This window comes from Brachycentrus maculatus, unplaced genomic scaffold (genome assembly GCF_059751285.1).
Source record: "Brachycentrus maculatus isolate JH-2025_06_01 unplaced genomic scaffold, ASM5975128v1 h1tg000061l, whole genome shotgun sequence".
NCBI classification, from domain to species: domain Eukaryota; kingdom Metazoa; phylum Arthropoda; class Insecta; order Trichoptera; family Brachycentridae; genus Brachycentrus; species Brachycentrus maculatus.
In genome coordinates, this window is record NW_028280815.1 from 120,082 (window position 1) to 143,531 (window position 23,450).

At 33.0% G+C, this 23,450-nt stretch overlaps 1 protein-coding gene across 6 annotated transcripts in view; it reads right to left on the reverse strand.

The window, feature by feature from the left end:
- Rbp (RIMS binding protein) overlaps window positions 1-23,450 on the reverse strand; it is a 137,902-nt gene that overhangs the window by 8,013 nt on the left and 106,439 nt on the right. For 5 of the 6 annotated variants that reach the window (XM_088256498.1, XM_088256495.1, XM_088256494.1 and 2 more), the window contains 5 exons: window positions 14,278-14,562; window positions 13,153-13,395; window positions 12,411-12,573; window positions 5,930-6,067; window positions 525-595 (listed from right to left, as the gene is read on the reverse strand). In XM_088256498.1, the coding sequence (XP_088112624.1) occupies window positions 525-595; window positions 5,930-6,067; window positions 12,411-12,573; window positions 13,153-13,395; window positions 14,278-14,562 (900 nt within the window). The remainder of the gene's footprint in view (window positions 1-524; window positions 596-5,929; window positions 6,068-12,410; window positions 12,574-13,152; window positions 13,396-14,277; window positions 14,563-23,450) is intronic. The other variant, XM_088256497.1, reaches the window with a different exon arrangement.

Here is a 23,450-nt window from a genome sequence, read left to right on the forward strand (position 1 = left end):
ACATCACAGCAAACATTTTTCCATGATTCATCCTCCGTGAAAAGAATCTTTCTATCGAAGTAACAGTATATCTCACGGGCGACTGTATAAAGGAACACTCATTCCGACTCAGGAATTCTAACTGATGTGTGGATAGAAATATGTAAGTAACTCAACAGCGAACGAGTCTAGGGGACATGACGGAAAATGTATGATCGAGATGGATGTTCTGTAGTGGATGGTGGCGGGCTACTGGCGGCGCGACTATGTTCTGAACTACATTAGTGAACTCCGCGGTGACAGCCTAGTGTGATGGCGACAGTCTCGCGAGCGGTGTTCCGGCACGTGACTACGGTGGAGCGTGTAGTCATGACCGATCGCGGCGGCTTCGGAGCGAACTACTTTGGCGATGAATGATTCAATACTAGGGGCTATGGAACAAAATGTGGTCTAACAAGAGTTTAACTAGTCAACAAAAATATAATACATTTGGGTATTTCTCTTTCAAAGAATCGCTTTCTTGTAGTTCTTCAGATGAAATTTACCTGCAATAGCTGGTCTTGTGTACTGGCGCTTGTGTTGTGGCCTAACTGAGAAGGGGGGAGAGGGCAGGCATCTAGCAACAAACAATACACACCACATTGTACAGATTACACCACCTAGAGCTTCTCCGGGGGAGCGAACACCACCCCACACCAGCACGCTACACCCCTGCTACTGCGGTACCGTGCCAGACAGCATCAGCTCCTCCACTACTCGGATGTCGCTAGCTTCTAGAATGCTTCGGGGTCTATTGTACAGTGTAAACTTCAACTACTCAAAGCTTCCCGTCAAATAAAAGGTGTACTCTATTTGACGAGCTTCCATTTAGGCGTTTACCCGTCTGACTCTATTGAAGTTGCAAAACCCCAGAATGGTTATTTACAGAATGTCTTCATGTTGTGTTAGAGTGGTGTTCAGTAAGTTGAAAGAGAGTGTACACCGTATGGTTGTGCTCGGTGTTACTGGACCTCGCGGCATCCGGAATCGGAACATTACTCTTTGCGGATCTTTACCGAGGCCACTCGGTGAGTCGTGGGCATGGTCCAAGACGCGCCGATCGGTGAGTCCAGTAACAGAATCAGTGTACAGAAAGATATAATAGAAAGAGCATAGAGCAAGATAGAGCTAGCGAGTCATAATATATTAAATAATTGAGCATTTCCACTGTGCAGACACGCAACACTTAAAGCTGCCAGTAAATAATATGGTTTCTCTTTAGAACGAATAACAAATAGATGGGAAAATAAAACATGAAAATACTCACTTATTCAGATGTGGTTGATCAACTAAAGAGCTATTAAACTAGCCGTGTTTCTAGTGGCCTTTGGAAAACAGCGAGCCTTTCTTACTGATTTAGTAGGAATGGATACTCTTTATAAAAATGTGGACTTTCGAGTAAAAAGCGTGAATGATAAGCCAGTGATCCCTTCATCTGAATACGTGAATGATAACACCGAAATATATTTGCTGTTACCATTTCACGAAACGAAACAAGACGTTTCCGTAGAGAGCAGACAGCAAATATATGTTTATTTTTACCTTTGGAGATAATCAATGTTTGAAGGAACGCCTTATAGAATGTGATGAAATACTATTCTATTCGATAAATAGAAATGTGTATGTTGTTATGTTCCTTCACACATTGATTTGGGAATCATGGGATGTATGCTTTGAGCATTCAGGAACATTCACAACATCCAAAACATTAATCTTTACATAATTAGATTAATAAAAATTAACCATTCAACAGTCAAAAGGTTGCAAAACAAAAATATAATATTTTTACATACAAATTGAAGTTGAATAAAAATAAATAAATAAATTATACATCTATGATATTCTTAGTGTTTGAGAATGAAAAGGAAGACAATTTTAAACTGTTCTATGTAAGTATACTAGATTTATATGTCTTGTAATCTTGACTGCTACATGCGTATTCACATTGTTTTGTTTGTTATTTTCAACAGATCAGATGAACTTGATTCTTAAAGTAACCATTTTCAAATTTGCACATCAGACTTATATAATGCAGGTACGGCATGTGTGTTGTGAATGTTGCCTGATCCAATTTCAGATGTTACTTAAATATATTATTCTAAGTTAGAATTTGTGAGTAAATGAGTGATACCTTAATTATGTGTTTGATATTGTTTAATGAGATCCTAATTAAGTTTTCGTGAGGTAAATTAATTGTACCTACGCATTACCAAATACCTAATTGGCTGTGTTCTTCAGAGAGATGAATCATTGTAATATAACAAGTCTCGGAGGTATGTAACAAATAATTAGTTGAATACACACAAATCGATATGCATTTAAGCGATGTATGCATGGCAAATTCCAAATATGATTGATGACGAAAGTTTGGTGATTTTTTAATTTACATTTTCTCATACTTCACTTGTGAAATTTGGTCGCGGTGGTGACTGATATGGTCACAAAGACTATCAGCTACCACTGCGACAAAAAAAGTTACACAGGTTATTTTTTAGTATTCTTTCACTTTATCTGAGTACTTATATTATTTAAAATGTATTGTGCAAAGGTACATCTCATTTGGACAGAAAATAACACACAAAAAACACAAGGAGAATGACAACAACACAAATAAAGCAGGTAACTACATGAAGAAATAATATAATCAGAGGATTTTTAAAGTTTTCCAACACATTATCATCTCCACCCTAGAGAAATTATAAATAATTTCTCTAAGGTTACAACCCTTTGAAAAAAAAAGAAATTAAGCAATCCTAAAGGCCATTATGTTATGGATAAATAAACATTATGGCTTAGGATGGGAAATGTAAACACAAAAAGCAATGAAAATTGGAGTGAGAAAGAGCCCTGTTTATTTCACATTATTTTTTATTTATCTAAGTATATTTTTGAACATATTTAATCTAAATTCAGATATTGAAAGCATTTAAAAAGGTTAATTTATGACTTATTTGCAAAAATATCACAACTCAATTATTCAAAAGACGCATTCAAAGCGCCATAACTTTGTTAGATCATCAAATATTTTATGGAATGAAATTGGCAATGTCTTAATGTTCAATGAAACCTTTATGTGGTCTTCTCCTTTCACATTTTAAAAACCTCACATTAGTATTGGTATTGGAATTATATATTTTAATATGTGAAGAGAATGGAACCATCCAGACTCCCCCACATCGCACTGGACGGCCAACCTCAAGGTAAACAACTCCCGGGCAGACCACCAAAGAGATGGATTGACAGCTGGGAATCGCAGGAGGCTAATCCCGATTATAAATAGGCCACGAGGCCTACACCAAGAAGAATAAAAAGACTTTAATATTCCCATTTTAAATTGTAACATTGTTTTCTGAAATGAGCTATATCTCCATCAGCTTAGATGATGGATGCTGCAATGCAGTCCTAAACTTTCACAAGAAGTGAAAACAATCTAATATTTTTTTTTTAAAAGATAAATATTTGTGTTTTTATTATTTACACAAATATTTCAAATTCATACTATTTCTATGAGCCTAGGCGGCTCATTATTAGAAATAGGTATAAATTGTGGTAGAGTGGGTTCAAACCAAGAAACTCTGACATAAGAGTCGGCGACACTAACCACGGGACCACAACCCGACACATAATTAATAACAGCATATTAACCCAAAAAAAACACTCTCAGATGTATTTGGTTCAGAATTTTGCATATTGTAAAAAAATGTACAAATGAACCTCAAGTTAAAATTAATTGAGATTTTACATTTAAAAATGATTAAAGTATGTACTATTGACAGAGAAAATAAGACATTCATTTTTTTTACATTTCCATAGTTACATTTGTCAACAAAAGTTATATTTATTGACAAACGTAACTGTTTATTAAAAATGCAAATATTATCTTTATCGTTTTAAGATAGTGTAACCAATTTCATACAGAAATAAATCAGAGCTCTCAAAGTAGGAAGCAGTTTTGGAGTCTAGCAAATGTGTCCTGAATTTGGTTTTTCTGTAATTCTTTTAAATAAAAATATAGATTTTAAAAATATAGTATAGACTAGAGCTGTCTTTTTATGTTGTAAATGTTTATATTTTTTGGCTTTTGTTTGGCGTGTTGGAGGTCCTGGGCTCGATTCCCAGGAGGGTCAAAATAAATAAAAGTGATATTTCACTTCAATGACCATAATATTAAAAATAACCCTAAACTGCTACCTGAAGCGATCACCTTTCCTTTATGTATTTAGTGATCTAGATCATTGTTCCTGTGCGTGTGTGCCGCGGCACACTGGTGTACCGTGGTGATTAGTTGGTGTGCTGCGGAAAAAGTCTTGTTTTGTGAAGATATTATATGTTTTCGCATTATATTTTGATAAAAAATCAATATGATATAAACTTTTTTTTTCTTTGGTGTACCTCAAAAATTTCTTAATTTGGCAGGTGTACCTTGAACGGAAAAAGTTTGTGGAACACTTATCTAGATAACACTGTGTTATCAATGCAGTGCTTTATGCATTGGGTGCGGGTAAGGGTTAGGAGAAGAAGAGCTTGATTTGCATTTAGAAGACTTGACTGTAAAACTAGATTTGCAGATTCGACTTCTGTAAATTACAAAATGAGTTTTAGAATTAGTGTTTGTGATGTATTTTTATCGTATCTTCCTGACTTGTCCTCTCTCTATTGCCTTTAAATGAGATAAAAGGGATGCTGTATTTATTTTGAGGCATATATATTTTTTAACTGACGCTTATTGAAGTAAATCTTTTTCATTGTTGATTCTTACATTGTAACTCCATTACTGAATGTTACCACTATTGGAGCTATGGTACTAGGCTCTTTTTTTAAAAGATGAAACAAATCTTTGAAGCCGGCTTTTCCAGATCATACTTTCAGCTGTAAAGACAGCTAATATGGCTGCAAAACACTGAAAATGTGCTTTGTGACTATATTAGCTACTACCCTATCAGATACATAACAACGTAAGATTCTCTTCTTTCTTCAATGCTTCTGTTGGCCTTATACATTCTTGACATGAGTTACTTAGAAAGGTGTTACCGTTTGTGCCTTAACACATATCTCACAAGAGCACAAAATATCCTACTTTTCTCCTTAGAATAATAACTCTGGGCATCTCTTTTTTGTGATTCAATGAACCCAACATATCCTTGTGTCATAAGGATAACAATCTATACTTAGGTTAGGTACAATAACTTCTCATTCATTTGAAATAGTGGTATTTACTAAGTAAAACATTAATTAAAAATGGATAGATTTTATCACAAAGTGACTGCCGAATCAATTAATGAAACTTCTCATTCATTAACGTCACAATCCACAAAGTTGATTTTTGAACATTTTGTTAACTGCACGTCGTTTGTCATAAGCTCCATACTATTATTACATACAATATTTCTATGAATATCGCTTCAGTCTTTCAAATACTTCTCTTCGGAGCATGCTTAATTTTTAGATACTTTGGGTAAGGATGGTTAATTGTGCTTAACTTCAACAACGTCTCAACACGTACCACACAATTATTATTATTGATTTTTTTGATACTCAACATAGATGAAGAAGAATATGGAAGTCTGCGAAGAGCATGTTAAACACAAATTTAGGTGCAAAATCATCCCTAATATTACATAACTATGTAACTGTTGCTTCAAAGCAACTGGAAATGCGTTGTTCCGTAACACAATGGTCAGTTTGATTACTATGGTATTATATCACCTGTGACCACGACTAAAAATGTTATACAATATATGTTAAAAATGTAGCTCTAATTTAAAAATATAACTCAGCCCTTTGAGTAGAGGAAAATAAACTTTAAAATATCACTAAGCCTGTCTAAATAAACCAAATGGTGGACAATGGAAATGCTAGACTCCGCAGGGAAGGCGACAGGGGCACACACAAGGGTTATACGGATGCGTACCTGCCTTCCTGGTCCTCTGGCCTTGCTGCGGCTGCTGCTGCTGAAGGGGCCCGGCCGCCATGTTGTCCCGGGGGGGCGGTGGGGGCCCCCGGGCGCCTGGCCCGTGCCCCCGCGCGCCACGCCCCGCGCCCCGACCGCCTGACCAACCCAGCAAACACTCCAAACTACATTACCCGTTCACCCAATCCGCGTCTTGTTAAATTGTGTTTGTGAGCTGTGTATGTGTGTGTGTCGGTAAAGATTTAGACGGTGTCTTTGTCTTTCTATAATTTGTTAAGGCATCGAAACTTTTTGACTAGCCCGTCTTATCTAATCTAACCTTACCTAGCGTTTGATCTGCTAGCCCTAAATTAACCTAACCTTAACTCACTTTTGACAGAGTAACCTAATGTTTAGTAAGATATGACTGGTGTTGTGGAGTAATTTAATAGACACACGACTGTGAAACTAGCGTCGCGGGTTCGATTCCCGCCATAATTGGCAATCGAAACTACTCGTTATTAAAGAAAAAAATATTTTTGATAAGTCTGAGTTATTGTCATGTATTTCTCAGAATGTAATTATGCTTACCTAACCTAACCTTGCCAAACTTTTGATACTAACCTGATCTTACTTTGTTCAGCAGCACTAGGTTCGTTTGCCTTAGATTTGGTAACACCTAAACTAACCTTCTATTAAGTAGCTTGAAGCTAACCTAACATTGAGCAAATGATAAGATATTCCTAAATGGCTTTAAAGCCATTATAGCCAGGCTTTATATTTAAATATTTCCTTAAAAACCTACTTCTTCCACACTTTCCACTAAAGTTAAACAAGAAACTGATGCTTTTAAATGAAATATAAACCTTATTTATCATCAGCAAACTAAAAAATAATGTTAAAGGTACTTTAAATGAAAACTCATCTGGCCATAAAATAACCTAACCTAACCATCAAATAGGTATGTAGTAAAAACTTTAGCAGTAAGTGTATATGGTATACACACATACACAAATTTAGAGTCCAGTGGGGTATTTAATAAATATTTTGTTAACTAAGATTTATTTCTTTGGATATGTACGTTATATCGTCTTTATATAGTTATTTATGAAAAAAAATGCTGCATCATTCGCTGTACGAGTATAATAATTAATTGATTTAGTATTCTATTTTAATAGAAATTCTATTTTATCTATTGTTTTGAAAATAACAAAACTGGGTTCATTAAGGACCCTTATAAGCTAAATGCCATGAAATTTGAAGGTACTATTCAGAAATAATATGGATCTGTCAACAGTGTTGCCATATATGTGTCTATTGAGTGATATTTTAGTAATTAATAAAAAAAGCCGTATTATTTGCTGTAGTGCCCTACGCTTCGATCTAGACAAGGAATTACAAATACAATCTTTTTTGGAATTCAATTCATAATATATTATGTAGATGTTGGTAAGTGTATATATGTAATGTAATGGTGAGATATTTTAAATCTAGGATCTTATACTTAGAATATATATCAAAGATATGATTTTTTCTTAATTAAACCATTGCTTGCGGTTTTAAATCATTGCCAAAATTTTGTTTTTCTTTCAATATGTGATGCGTCAACGTCTGTATGTGTCTGATACTCAATATTCATGTTTTTGAATGTTTGATGAATCCTGAAAAGGATTTTGAATACTAGTTTTGTATTATTTTGTAAGTACAGTATACTTATCGGAATTTTGTCAAGGATTAGTATGTCTGGAGTGCTTGTCTGATTGATTCCCCGTTCCAAGAGTTGCTTAGTTTCACGATACCAATGCTTTTGATTTTTTGCAAAGCCGAAGCACAGATGACAACAGTTAATGAGGCAACGTAAATCAACATTATTCAACGGTCGTAACTGATGCAAAAACAAAAAAAATCTATCTACCAGTACTTAAAATTCATTCAGAAAATTGTATTGTTTACTCGGTTGAACAAATCAGCTTCCACGTTTAAAGCTCATTACATTTATGGATCGCTCAGAGGAAAAAGCTCGGCTCGTCAATGTAACAACCTCATTAAATGTTTCAAAATCAAGGCTTTTCAAATATCAACTAAGCGTGTGTATGATATACCCAACAAATATAAAATGTGATTCTTAAAGCTTCAAAAATAATTTGCCTAAATGTGTGAAATATTTCTAGCAGTAAAAACTCGTTATTTCGAAATCAAAGAGATAAAAATTCGAAGAAGAATTTCGAATTATAAAACTGGAATTTTACTTTTTTATACGTAAACTGATGCGCAGCAATTTTTCCAAAGAAATTTCTCATTTTTGTCAATAAAAGCAATGAAATTAGAAAGGTAAATTAATAAACAAAAGTCAAACAAGGAAAAAAGTTTTATTTTAAATTCAAGTGAACATTAAAAAAAAAAAAGATTCTTTTGCTTATTTTATTTAGAACAAATAAAAAGGTTTTTTTTAATTATCAATTTAATTATCATTTCATGTGAATCAAAGGACCAAATTTCAAAATATGTTTTAAATCCTGATGAAATTCATACGATTGTTCAAATTAACAAGTTTTTGCCGTGTTTCAAAGCGTTTTGAAATAAATCACACAGTTTCTTGGGCATATTATTTGTATACTTGTATTGAATGATTCGCAGTTGTATGATAAATTTTATGTTTGGTAGGTAATGAATTAGTGACCTCGTGTAAGATATATATTATGAGATCGTATGAATCGAGTGATATATATGTAGTATATGGCAACAATGAAAAACGAAGCAAAACAGTATAGTCAACGGAATGTCTCAAATGCACTCAGTAGCCAAATCATATCCATTACTTTTAACTGTGTATCTCCCGTATTAACGAGATACATTTGCCATTAGCAAAGAAAAATTACAAACCACTTATTGACTACTAATTGCGTTAGTGATATCCTAAATTTTAACAGAATTAACACCAAAAATATATATGCAAGCAGAAATATATTATGGAAAGCAGAAATAAAATTTTCCAGTGTTATATGTATGTACATAGTAGGTTAATTGTTTCAAAATTGAATGTTTCAAATACCGAAATAAATAAAGAATTACGCATTTTTTTATTTTATAATTTATGAGCGAAATTGAATCCACATTTTTATCAATGTGACTTTTCAAATTATATATTTTTTAATAATTTTATTTTAAATTTGTGTCAAATTGTTTTTTCGGATTACCAATTTAATATATATTTTTTTGCATTTTTTTGTACCAAATTAACATAGCACCAATTTGATCAGTACCCCATGAACCATTGGATGCAGTAAGACATAGAAACTGATTCAGCGGTCACTTTGTGGTAATTTCAATTACTTTTTTAATTAATATTTACCTGGTATGAATAAATTTTCATATTGAATCGCTGAAGGAGTGAACATTTCGAACCAAGGTGAAATTTTAAATAAGGTTCGAATTAATGAGATTTTAATGTGTTTTTATTAAAAATAATCCTAATTATCAGACTCCAATGCTGACTATTTAAAAATATTCACTATATTTTTTGTGTTAATTTCAGTTAGTATAAATATTTAACTACCAATATATCTTAAAATCAATACATTTTAACTGAAACATTCAAACAACAGCGTTTTCAATAGTTTAAGCATACGAATGCTCCTTAAATTTTTCATTTCAAATGTCAACATTCTAACTTATAAACTATTGAATAAAAATGAAAAGTTTAACTCCAAATTATCCTTATATTAAAATACTAAAAATATAAATAATTTGAAGCTTACAACAAAGATTTTTTTAATTTAAAACAAGTTTTTTTAAACTATTTTTAAGTTAAAGTATGGATATTAAGGAGTTGTATGTTATAAATGATTACCTACTTTTTACTGTATCGTGCTTTGAAGAATTATGAAATCAAGTCCAACGAATATTCAGTTTAACTAAACCAAAATAAAGAAAACAACACGAGAACATGCGTTTATCTTGTATACATAATTATTTTATGGAGTAAGCTGAACTTGATTATATTATTCAAAGCATCTCATTTGAAACTATGAAATACTGAAAATGTAGTCGAAATAAAATACTTTTTTTTAAATATTGAAAATGATAGAACTAGATACCTTTGCTCCGTAAATGATAGATTTACGAAGAAAAAAAATGCTTCAGTATGCTATTAATATCAATCTGTTTCACTGCTTTCATTATTGTTATGTTTAAAAAAATAAAAAATATTTCACATCAATAGAAAACAGTCAAGCCTCAAAAGATTGTACTAAAAATATAGTATATATTGTGTTTACCAGTGTGTGAGTATGTTAAGTGTGTAGGACATTTGTCTAGAGAAGTCTGTAGAATAGAGTAAAAACTAGAAATTTTTCGGTAATTTAATATAATGTATTTTGTTGATTTGATTTTTTGATATGACGATGGGTTTCATAGTTAAAGGATTTTAAACATAGATCTTGATTGAGGTCACCGGTGCCCTCCATGGTGTTTAGCATGTTAATTGATGAGAAAAGTGAAGATGATCACAGTAATAAAAATCAAGCTTGACATCAAATTTCCTGAAATAGGTACTAGAAAAAAATGTTATAAATCCCTCCAAAATTGGGCGTTAAATGGATAAATGAAATCACCCCTCACATATGAGAAGTTGTTAGAATGAATTTAAGGAAAGCGAAGCAAATATGGCAGACATAGATTAATTTACCTATTGGCAAATTAATATAGCTTCTTAATAACAAATTAATATATACATGTCGACTGAAGACTTCATTTGAAATATTTTAATAATTTATCTTTAAATATTATTCATTGATTTAGCAGTTTGTGGAATAAGATAATGAATTAAATATTAAGATAAAAGACTTGTATAATACTACTTTTTTGAGTTTATTAATGTAAACACGACAAGTTTAGAAAACTACAGATGTTCTCTACAATAAACACAAACTAATAAGTAAAAATACGTTGGTATTTTCACGTGTTGTTGAGAAAATATCATTAATAGGTATACTGGCAAAAAATGTTAACTCTGAAATCCCTGTTTGAATAATCCCTGTTACTGAAAGCTTAAGTTATTTATTTTTTGACTTACGTTAGCTTATTAGCCTGAATGAAATACCCGCTATTAAACTGAAAGTTGAATTTACTTTTAAAACCACATAAATATGACATTTCAAACTACTTACTTTATTTTTCCAATTTATAGAACGTTGAAAACGTTATAATTTACATCACTAAGCCAAAATGGCATATTTTCGAGTTAACGTGTTTTGCCATTATACCCACAATATGTAGTTAACGAAACCCGTTGTGTTTACAATAATAAACTCAAAAAGTGGTGTTATAAAGGTGATATATTTTTATATATAATATTCATCTTTCATTTGTAGGTAATTATGAGTTATTTAAATAAATTGTAAGCAATTATTCAATAAAGCTCAAAGGTAAAAGATGGATATGGTATATTCTTAGAAATCGTACCGTTCCAGTGCCTTCCAGACCCCCTACTGCCCACTACATCACTCGGTAGGGATTCCACACTACAATAAGTAACTTTCTTTGTAAACCCAAAAATATTTTTAAAAATGCTTTTATTTTTTATTAATCATAATAATCAATGTTATTTTGCCCACAACGTTATTTAATGTGCCCACAACGTTATTTTCTTTAACCTAGGTAACATTTCGCGAAGGTTTTGGTAATCCGCCTCTGCATTGTCTATGGTCAGCACGCTTGGCTACCGTTATGGAGGTCTCCGGTTCCCGGGGGTCAAATAAATATAAGTGATTTTTTTACTCTAATATTTATTCAATATTACCCTGGACTGGTACCTGAAGTGGAGGGCTGATCACCTTTCCTTCATGTGCTAACGATAAAGATAACACTGTGTTAATATTTGATGCAGTGCCCTATGCACCATTGAGGTGCGGATAAAGGGGTTGAAGATATTTTACTGTTTAAATTCAGACAATGAACGAATCCTTCGGTAAAATCTACCAACATTTTTGGATTGTTCATATTTACGTCAATCAACTAGAACAGACATATTTGATATCGCAAAATCTACGTTCCTACTTTAATTAATGCAGGCACATTAATTTTATGTCTGCTAGCGACATGTTATTTCTTTCACTCTTATAAATGTGGTACTACGAGAGAGCGAAACAGCTAAACTAGTCAGCTATTGTTTGATCCGATATCCGGCCTCTCGCTTATTGGATGGCCGCCGTCAGTCAGCGTTTGGTGGCGTGTTGGAAAGGACGTGGAATCTGTGACTCAAGTTAATACTTGCTTCGAGTTGTGTACTACAATTTCCAAACAAATATGAACTGTGATCCTTTGGTACCCGGATTCGAATCACGTGTAATTTTGGATGATCATTACAGGACAGGTTAACAATATCAGTGTAAAGTATAAATTGTATGTGTTATTTGAAGGAAGTATTCTATTTTGATGAGGCTCAACTGTTTCTGTTTGATTTCCTAAAGTACAACACCGAGTTACTGGTAGTTATATTGACCTGTCCCAGCTTGCTGGACGTACTGGTCCTGCGTCGCCTCGGCCAGGAAGTTGCTGGGCACGAGGCCTCGGATCCCGTCGATCTCTCCCATGTAGAACCCGTCATCATCCATCTCACCATACACCAGTATAGTCTGCCCCGTTTGGAAGCTCAGCTCCACTTGCTGCAAGAATATTCATGAAATATCATGTTATTAACATTTGTAAAAGAAAAACACTTGTTTTTGTACCACTTGAGTTTATTTTATTATGAAAACTAGTTTCGGAAGCTATGCATCCATTTTCAGGTCTAACGTTTACATTTAGACCTGAAGATGGAAGCATAGCTTCTAAAACTAGTTGTCATAATAAAATAAACTCAAATGGTAAAAAATCAAGTGTTTTTCTTTTACAATTTCATTAAAGTTACAGTTTACATTACAGTTTCACATTTTCTATAAATTTTGAACTTAGTTCATTAAAAAAAAAATGCTTTGCAAGAGAAGGTCTGTTAGGAAGCCTAGTTGATTCTGTATCAGATCTGGGAATGCGGTGGGACAGCTTTAAAAAAATACATAATGCAAAATTGCAAAATGTCATATACATTGAATTTAATCGTGGCACACCTGTATCCAACTCGCGACACAATGGTTAGGAGCACTGATATATAATATAATAAAATGAAATGAAATAAATGATCAAATAAAAAGATGGATAAAACAAAGATTTGGACAGACTGAAAATATTAAGAAGACACTTCTCACCTCGGCGTCCACATTGGGGCTGAGCTCCTGCGGGTCATAGTCGTACAGGGCCACCATCCTCTTGACCTGCTGGGAGCTGACCTGGTCGGCCCAGCGGTCGGCCCCCCGGCGCGCCGCGGCCGGCCCCTCGGGCGCCCCCGCGCCTCCCTCGCCCACCTCCACTACCATGTTGTGGGGCACGAAGCCCCGGCGCCCGCGGCTCTCGCCCCAGTAGAACCCGTCGGCATCCTTATCTCCCCACACCTGGAAAATTACGAATTGAACAGATTTTTAACAAAGGAATTCATATTCATAAGTTTTGTAAACACTAATTTTTTTCTTTTCTTCTGTATTCTTTTTTTAATAGGCATAGGGATCCTGAGGTGTGGGGACAAAATGTCGGCCTCTGTTCATACATTATTTTCCCCCCTCATTAATAAAACTCAAGTGGTATAAAACAAGTGTTTTCTTTAATCATAAACATGTTGAGTTACAATGTAGGCGATCTCAGTGCTCAGCACTGACAATGACGAAAAGATCATATCAAAATCCACATTTTCATCGTTAACCAATTTAGATGAAATATGCATGTAGGAACTCTGTTCGTTTGTTTTTTTTTATTTATATAATTAAAGCACTAACTTTGTGGATCATTGTAATATATTGAAGAAATAAAATATCTCTTGGTTTGTCCGCCTGCGTAGTGTAATGGTCAGCACGCTCGGATACCATACTGGATGTCCCGGGTTCGATTCCCAGGGGGAGTCAAATAAATATAAGTGATTTTTTCATTCTTATATTTATTCAATATTACCTTGGACTGGTACCGGAAGCGGAGGGCTTATCACCTTTCCTTCATGTGTTAACTATAAATATAACACTGATTATATGATGCAGTGCCCTATGCACCATTGGGGTGCGGATAAGGGTTTGAATGAATTAATGTTGCCCTCTTAAGGGCAACAGGTCGTTGACTAAACTAGTTGGTTTGTAATAATAAAAGTGTGTGGTTCAAAAAACAAAGTTGTTTTATTTCTCCAAATAACACTCTAAACAGAGTGTTATACTCGTGGGAAGCGCTAAGGTGTTAGTTGCCCTAGTGATTCGACTGGGAACTGTAGAGCATATACGTTCTAGATTTAATACCTTGATTGTGTCTCCTTCGCTGAAGGGCAGCTCTTCATCACAGGCGTCTGGGTTAGGGCTCATGGTGGCAGGGTCATAGTCGAATAGAGCCACGAACCAGCGGCTGCGCTTGTGCGGCTGCGGGGGGTGCTGCGCCCCCGCGGGCTGCTGCCCCCGCCGCCCGTAGCCCTGCGGGCCCTGCTGCCCCGCGGGCCCCCCGCGCGCTGCCCGCTGCTGCTCGCCCATGCGCATCCCCGTCTGCGTCTGGTACGGCGCCTGCATCTGCTGGTTCGGCTGGGGGTGTTGCTACGCAAACAATACGCGTTTCAGAGTCTGGCTTGTGCGCATTTTGGATGGGGTGAACGCGCCAGGCGCGTATGTTTGACTTTTCACCAGCTAAAATAATACGCGCCAGGCGCGTATATTTGACTTTGTATCTTCTAAAATAATACGCGCCAGGCGCGTATATTTGTTTGTTCACTTGCTAAAATAATACGCGCCAGGTGTGTTTATTGGACAATTCACTAGCTTAGAAATACACGTATATTGAATATTTCACTCGTTGAGAAATACGCGTCTGACGCGTTTATTGAACAATTCACCTACTGAGAAATACGCGCTTGGCGCGTTTGGTCAATAACATTGACTTAAATGGTTTAAAAAAATATTGCGTAATTGAAAGTATACCATTACAATCTTGACACAATATTTTATGCCAGTTTGCAATGAATAAAAAAAATCTGTGTTAATTAAAAAAGACAGGCGCCGTGGCGTAGTTGGGTAGACGCTTGACTACGAAACTGGTTCAAATCCCACTAATTGCAAAATAAATTCAAGAAAGATTTATTTTTACTTGGTCTGGGTATTTGTTATGTATTTTTCACATTTACCTTCCCTATCCTTACTATCCTACCTGCAGACAAACCGCTCAACATAGAGGCTTTGCGGGTTATTATTATTTTTTGAATCTATAATTTGAGATTGTAAACATAAGTCCCCTCGACTCATGTTTATACTCGGTTTTCTCATAGCGAGTATAAACATGAGCCGCACGAGAACGCTACACACAAAAAACTGTGCACCTTCAAATTGTAAAAGGTATCTTAAAAAATAAATTAAATATTATTTCATATTTATCATATAATTTTAGCGTTTTGAAAATTGGAATTTTGTCAGCATCTTGTTCGCTATCTATATATAAAATTAGAACTGACAGAAATAAGAAATGGAACGGTGAAATGTATCCACCAGGATTGCATATCGCTCACTCCTTTCAACAACGTCATATATCAAAAATCGACAATTTTCAGTTGTGCATGTTTTCGGAATGGCCAGAAAATGTACAATATCCCAGCAAAAGCGGCATATTTTTAACTTAATTTTTACCCGCTGCAGGGCGGAAAGTGTTGTTTTTGCATTTTTAAGAACAGGTATTGTTTAATTATTTTTTTAAAATATACTCAACGTTTTTCAAACAGAAAAAACATTCAGGTTTTACCTAAAAAGATCTGTTGCACAGTAAAAAATTCAATAAGTGTCTTGATATTTATTTTAAATTCATTTTATTATATTCTTAAACTTTAGAAACGATCTGAAAAATCAAGTTTTTTTATATATGACGTTGTTGAAAGGAGTGAGCGATATATGTTATATGCAAGTTTCAAAAATGGATGTTCAGTAATGGGCAGAATGATTACTCAACTCAGCCAAATGCCAGGTCGTAAGCCCTGAGATGCTCAGACTTCCATCTTCCTTTATACAAAAATTAATACTGTCATCATAATATCATCTCAAATTTAGACACCTATATAAATAGTAAAATTATTGCTAGTTTTATGTAGAACTTCTTGGATATATTCTTATTAGAGTGGAAAAAGAAATGTCTTAAAAAAATATCAGTAAAGACTGGACACATTTAGACATTTCATTAATACTTACCGTTACAGAAAACTCAACATAAATATTCAAAAATAAAAATACAATTTATCATTGTGATCAGTTTTTGCTGACAAAAATTACGTAATCATTAAAAAAGATTAAAAATTTATTGTATTGTAAAACATTAATTTGTATTTTAGTATTCTGAAATAGAAATTAGTATGAAAAGTGTCACATTTGTAAAATTTAGCATTTAATGCTTTGTATTTATCACAGAATTAATACAAATCCAAACAGTTTTATTTACAACATTCTTTTGGAAGCAAGCATGATAGCGAACTTAAAACAACTCAAAAATAAGCTTCTATGTTACATATTTACAATACAAACTTAATAACGTTACAAAATACACATGCAAAATACAAATCAAATGTCTTTTTAGATAACTGGAAACATTTATGATTATCAGGTTATTCCAGAAACTCATTAGTTTGAATTTTTTGTAATAACCTTTCTACGATTGGTATTACAGGTTTTTCACTTCAAAATAGACGTTTATCAAACCAAATTGGAATTTAACAAATCAAATTGGATGTTTTACAAAACAAATCAAACGTCATATTGTATTTTTATAATTTTTTTAAATATATTCAAAGTAGTGCTCATGATTCAAAGAAGTATTGAAAATCTTTTCTGAAAACTTGAGTACACATCGCGCGCACAGACTATGACAGCGCGCTGCGCAGGGTTGCCAATTTGACGACTAACGCACTTGCTAGTCCTAAAAATATATAATGTGGGTAGGTAATCACACTGACGGTTTATGTAGTACTTAAATGAATATGTTTATTATAATTCTTACTTTTTTATAAAAAAAAAACAATATAAGGTGCGATTTCTTTTGTAAAACATCCATTTTGATTAGTAAGAAGTCCAATTCAAAGTAAAAAAAACCTGTATTAATTAACTAAACAACAGTTAATGACGCAGTGCACAGCTTAAAAGGTTTCATAGTGTTTCAATTCACGATCATTTTTCATATAATATTAAAATTAGTCACTTTTACAAAAAATCCCCAGAAAAATATCCACATTTCAGAGGTATAATATAAATACTCCATAAATTTTTGATTTTATTTATAAATTTGAGGATTTTTTGTAAATAAGTTTAGGAAATGAAGGTGTAAGACAGATTACAATAGATGCACATTATTTCCTTCCTATAGTTTAATAAATGACAAAAATAAAGGATTAGTTTATTCACAATTTCAGAGTCCAAATTCTAGATTTGCTTCACTTAAGAAATACCTACATATTTTTTTATTTATTTATCAAGATCCAAGTAGGTAAAATAATAAAGAAAGGTGTCTGATAATAAAAACTTACTAATTTCGACCATAGATATCGCCGAAGAAATGGGATAAGAACGATCTCATCATTTTGTTTGTATCATTGTAATCTTTTTCATCTTATTTTTTAACATCTCATCAAAGATGAAGAAGAATATGGAAGTCTGGGCATTTACGGGGCTGACGACCGTCATCGGCTGGTTTAAGTGATCACTTTACACACGTGTAACATTCACCAATTCTACCCATTATTGACAACCACACTACTCAAATTCTTGGAAGTTCTATATATATATGAACCAATTTAGAAACCTTGTTCTTGAATCACTAGAACTTCACTAGAGACATCTATTGGTGAGATGTAAAGAAGCTTTTTATTAAGCAGAAACTCTTATATTATCTCATCTTTGATGAGATGTCAAAAAATAATATGAAAATAACTCCTGTAATTGGAGATAATCCAGATTTTGTGAACAAGTATTTGGACACACTCAAAATGTTATCTTTTTCATCCATGATAGAGATGAACTTATAACCATTTTAATATATGTATTTATTACATTAAATTGTTATAAGGAATAGGTTATAGTCCCAAACCTTGGGGAACACCTACTTGTATTATGGTAACAGAGTTTTCATAGAAGAGATTATGATTATATTATTTATTTTATTTATTGTTTCGGCATTAACTTTGCGGTAAGACATGTTACAATGATTAAAGAAAACACTTAAACAGTTATTATACAGACCTGAATGATGGAAGTTTAACTTCTGAAACATGTAGTCTATAATAAAACTCAATTGGTAAAATACGAAGTGTTTTCTTTAATCATTATTATATTATTTCATTTCCAATTTTTGTGCAGTAAACTAGAGGAAGGATGTTTACAAAGTTTGTCGAATTTGGATCAATATGATCACAGAAAAAAACAGTAACATATGAGATTAGAAAATTCATTTTTTGACATACTTTCAGGTAAAAGAAAAATAATTTTTAATTAACATAATAAGTGTAATCGTGAAATATATATTTTATCTTTTTCGTTATTTTAAAATATGTATATCGACCTCTTTTACATATACTAATGTTATCCACAAAATTAAATTGGACAAGAGAAGGATGTTAACATATTTTGTCCTGTTACATTTAAACTCAACAAACAAATCATCATACCAGGTCCCCGCAGGGGTAGGCATGGAAAGCTGTCCCACCGCATGCCCAGATCTGATACAGAAGCATCTAGGCTTCCTGACAGATCTGCTCTTGCTATGCATTTTTTTTTAAACTAAGTTGCGAAATTTATTGAAAATGTGAAACGACATAAAATTGTATCCCGATTTTACTATGAATTTACATTTAAAAGCTTTCAATATACCTGTCACTGCCAATCTAAATAATACAAGGCTGTAAGTCCATCACCAAATTTTCTAGAAGTTCCCTAGTGTAAAGTGTTTTCTAGAAGTTCCGCAGGGGTAGGCAGAAATAATAGAGCGCCACACCACTATGTATATTTGAAAACATTCCTCGCCTCTTCAACTTTCATGCATCCCTCATACGAACCGGCCGATTATTCCGACTTCTTTCCTGACCACACCCAAGCACTTCAAATACTCGATCATGCCAAGTTTTCTTCGGTATTTCTCTGCTCCAATTTCAAACTAGTGTTCTTTAATCAATCATTTGATTCACATGTTCAAAACATCTTTACACACTATTCTTAATGTTATCGATGATGCTAATCTCAACCTTGCATTATTTTCTTTTATCACCATTCGGCCATATATCATACAACGTTTTGCCATACATTCTTCTGAGAGAAAGCATTTCGATTGCTATTCAGTCTACTTTAATCCTTCTTTTTCCAACTCCATGTTTCACTTCCAAACATTAGGGCTAGAACCAGGAGTTTATTGTGTATTGATAAGGATTTATTTGCTGTAAATAAACTCAATAAAAGAGTTTCTGCTTAATAAATAGCTTCTTTTCATCCCACCAAAAGATGTCTTTAGTGAAGTTCTAATGATTCAAGAACAAATTTTCAAAATAGGTTCATATATATAGAACTTCCATGAATTTGAGTAGTGTGGTGGCGAATGTTTTTGCCTAGAATTTTCACTCATGAATTACATGAAATTATAGTAGCTTAAAACATAAAAAGTAAATTCACTAACGAGTAGGCATAGGCTATGAAACTTAAAAAGTTGCATAAGCCGTAGCTAGATTTCAGAGTCACTTGGACGTTACGTAATTTAAAAAAAAGAGTAGTGTGGATGTCAATAATAGGTACAATTGGTAAATGTAACACGTGTGTAAAGTGATCACTTAAACCAGCCTATGATGGTCGTCAGCCCCGTAAATGCCCAGCTTCCATATTCTTCTTCATCTTTGATGAGATGTCGAAAAATAATATGTAAATAAACTCAGTGCATCATTCACTCTGTTCGCGTGATTAACTCTGTTTTCTATATAATTTTTATATTTTACATACAGATCTATATTCATCTCTTTCAAAAACCATGACTGGATAAGACGACATTCATCAGCAAATCACTTTCCTTACACACATTATATAAATTTGTCACCAGCGCTTGTAAGTTTTTTATGCTATGGGTAGAAGACAGCCAAATTTTTCAGCCTAGAATTTTCGCTCATGAATTACATGAAATTATAGTAACTTTAAACATAAAGAGTAAATCCACTCACAAGTAGGCACAGGCTATGAAACTTATAAAGTTGAAGCCTGTGTAGGGACATGATAAACGGTGTTGTATAAGCCGTAGCTAGATTTCAGAGTCACTTGGACAATAGGTAATATTTTTTTTAAAAATATCAATCAACAAATTGGAGGGTCGATATTTTCCACGATTATACTGATCATATTGAACTTTCTTAATTAAAAATTAATTATACACATACGTATATTGATAACGTTGTGGCAATTAGTATATAAAAGAGATAACGAAACATCCAAGTATTGAAATACGACTGGGTTATTTTCAAATTAAAAGTTTAAATATTTTCATTGATTACGAGCAATGTTAAATTAAACGTATTAAAAAAATGTATTTTATTTCAGGTCGGGTATGAGATTTTTTAAAATATAAATTCAACAATCTCAATATTATGTTCCATGCTTTATCATGTTTAAATAGTAATTGCCACAAAATTATCAAATGAAATTTAAACAGGAAAAATGATCAGAGGAAAAATGACAGTAATTGATTATGATTTGGTAAAAAATAAAAAAATTGTAATTTTTTATTAAATTATTATTAACATATTTATCACTTTTGTAAAAAGGACTACAGTATATTTTCAGAACGGGTTTTCACGTGATGGTAAATAATAACGCCCTTTTGATTATCACTCCATTATTATGATTGTTGCCATCAAGTTTCACACGGTTTTTAATAAGGTGGTTTCTCGGGATTCTCTGACATCCATCAAAGAATTTTGAGGAATATTCTATAATATTCATCAAAGAATTTTGAGGAATGTTTTATAATATTCATCAAAGAATTTTTAAGGAATATTCTATAATATTCATCTAAGAATTTTGAGGAATATTCTATAATATTCATCAAAGAATTTTGAGGAATATTCTTTGATATTCGTCGAAGAATTTTATTTCTGATATCCTTAAGACTTAAATTCTTTGATTACACATCGCTCACTCCTTTCAACAACGCCATATATCAAAAAACTTGATTATTCGGGAGATAGTTTTTTTAGTTTAAGAAAATAATGAAATGTATTAAAAATAAATATCAAGCCACTTTTAGAACTTTTTACTGTGCAACAAATGTTTTAAGGTAAAACCTGAATGTTTTTCTCTCTGAAAAATGTTTAGTATAATAAAAAATAATTAAACAATAACTTTTCTTCAAAATGCAAAAACAACACTTTCCGCCCTGTAGCGAGTAAAAATTAAGTTAAAATTAAGCCGCTTTTGCTGGGATATTGTACATTTTCTGGGCATTCCAAAAACATGCACAACTGAAAATTGACGATTTTTGATATATGGCATTGTTGAAAGGAGTGAGCGATATGTATGTATATTTTTATACAGAATTTAAAAGAAATTGTTTTTTAAGTATTATGTGACAGTTTGAAAAAAACATGCGTAACAGTGAAATATGGTTAAGGTACGTTGCACACGTGCATTTAATGTTTGCATAGTAAATTTATAGTTAAAATCGTCTGCCCATACTGAAGAAGCTCTCTCCTTCATGATGTAGCGATTTATTTATTTTTTATTTTAAAAAAAATGTTTTTTTATAATTTACACAAATATTTCAATTTCATACTATTTCTGTGAGCCTAAGCGGCTCATTATTAGAAATAGGTATCAAATTGTGGTAGAGTGGATTCGAACCGAGAAAAGAAACTCTGACTTAAGAGTCCGCGAGACCACAACCCGACACATTTTAAAAATGTTGTTTTATAAGTTTACATTAAATTCGAATGCATGCATGGTTTTTTTAACAGTGAAATAGTATTAAGGTATATTGCACACGTGCATTTAATTATTGTATAGTTAATTTATAATTTGATTGGTCTGAATTATCGAAAGGCAACTACACTGAAGAAGCTATTTACTTCGAACAGTCGACATTATAGCAAGTCAATTATATGCATATGTATACAGTAATTGAAACATGTTGTTTTGTAAGGATTAAAATGATGGAGTGAAAAACATAGATGGTTTTACGTTTTTAAAACAGTGAAATAAGGTTACGGTATGTTGCGCACGTACATATAATTATTGCATAGTTTAATTCATCCGAACTAGTGAAAGCCTATCACTCTGAAGAAGCTATTTGATTTGAAACCAGCCGACAATTTAACAAGTATTAAATATGAAGGTTAGAAAAAAAACATGCATGCTTGTACGTTTTTTTTACACAGTGAAATATTAATAAGGTATGTTGCACACGTGCACATGATTATTTGCATAGTTTAATTCATCCGGACTAGTGAAAGCCTATCACGCTGAGAAGCTATTTGATTTGAAACCAGCCGACAATTTAACAAGTATTAAATATGAAGGTTAGAAAAAAAAACATGCATGCTTGTACTTTTTTTTACACAGTGAAATAGTAATAAGGTATGTTACACACGTGCACATGATTAATTGCATAGTTTAATTCATCCGGACTAGTGAAAGCCTATCACTCTGAAGAAGCTATTTGATTTGAAACCAGCCGACAATTTAACAAGTATTAAATATGAAGGTTAGAACAAAAAAACATGCATGCTTGTACGTTTTTTTACACAGTGAAATAGTAATAAGGTTATGTTGTACACGTGCACATGATTATTTGCATAGTTTAATTCATCCGGACTGGTGAAAGCCTATCACTCTGAAGAAGCTATTTGATTTGAAACCAATCGACATTATAACAAGTATTAAATATGAAGGTTAGAAAAAAAACATGCATGCTTGTACGTTTTTTTTTACACAGTGAAATAGTAATAAGGTATGTTGCACACGTGCACATGATTATTTGCATAGTTTAATTCATCCGGACTAGTGAAAGCCTATCACTCTGAAGAAGCTATTTGATTTGAAACCAGCCGACAATTTAACAAGTATTAAATATGAAGGTTAGAAAAAAAACATGCATGCTTGTACTTTTTTTTACACATTGAAATAGTAATAATGTATGTGTTGAATATTGAAAGCATTAACTTTGTGGATCATATTGATATATTATTTCGAGAAATATAAAGACTTTGTGTTTTGATCCACTCACATTTTTATTAACCAACTAGTTTCGGCAACAACTTGTTGCCCTCTTCAGGGTTCAAATTAAGTCCAGGGTTTAAATTAAGTGTAGCAAATGATTTAATCCAAATTAAATCATTTGCTACATAGTCATAAATTAAACCATGAAGAGGGCAACAGGTTGTTGCCGAAACTAGTTGGTTAATAAAAATGTGAGTGGATCAAAACACAAAGTCTTT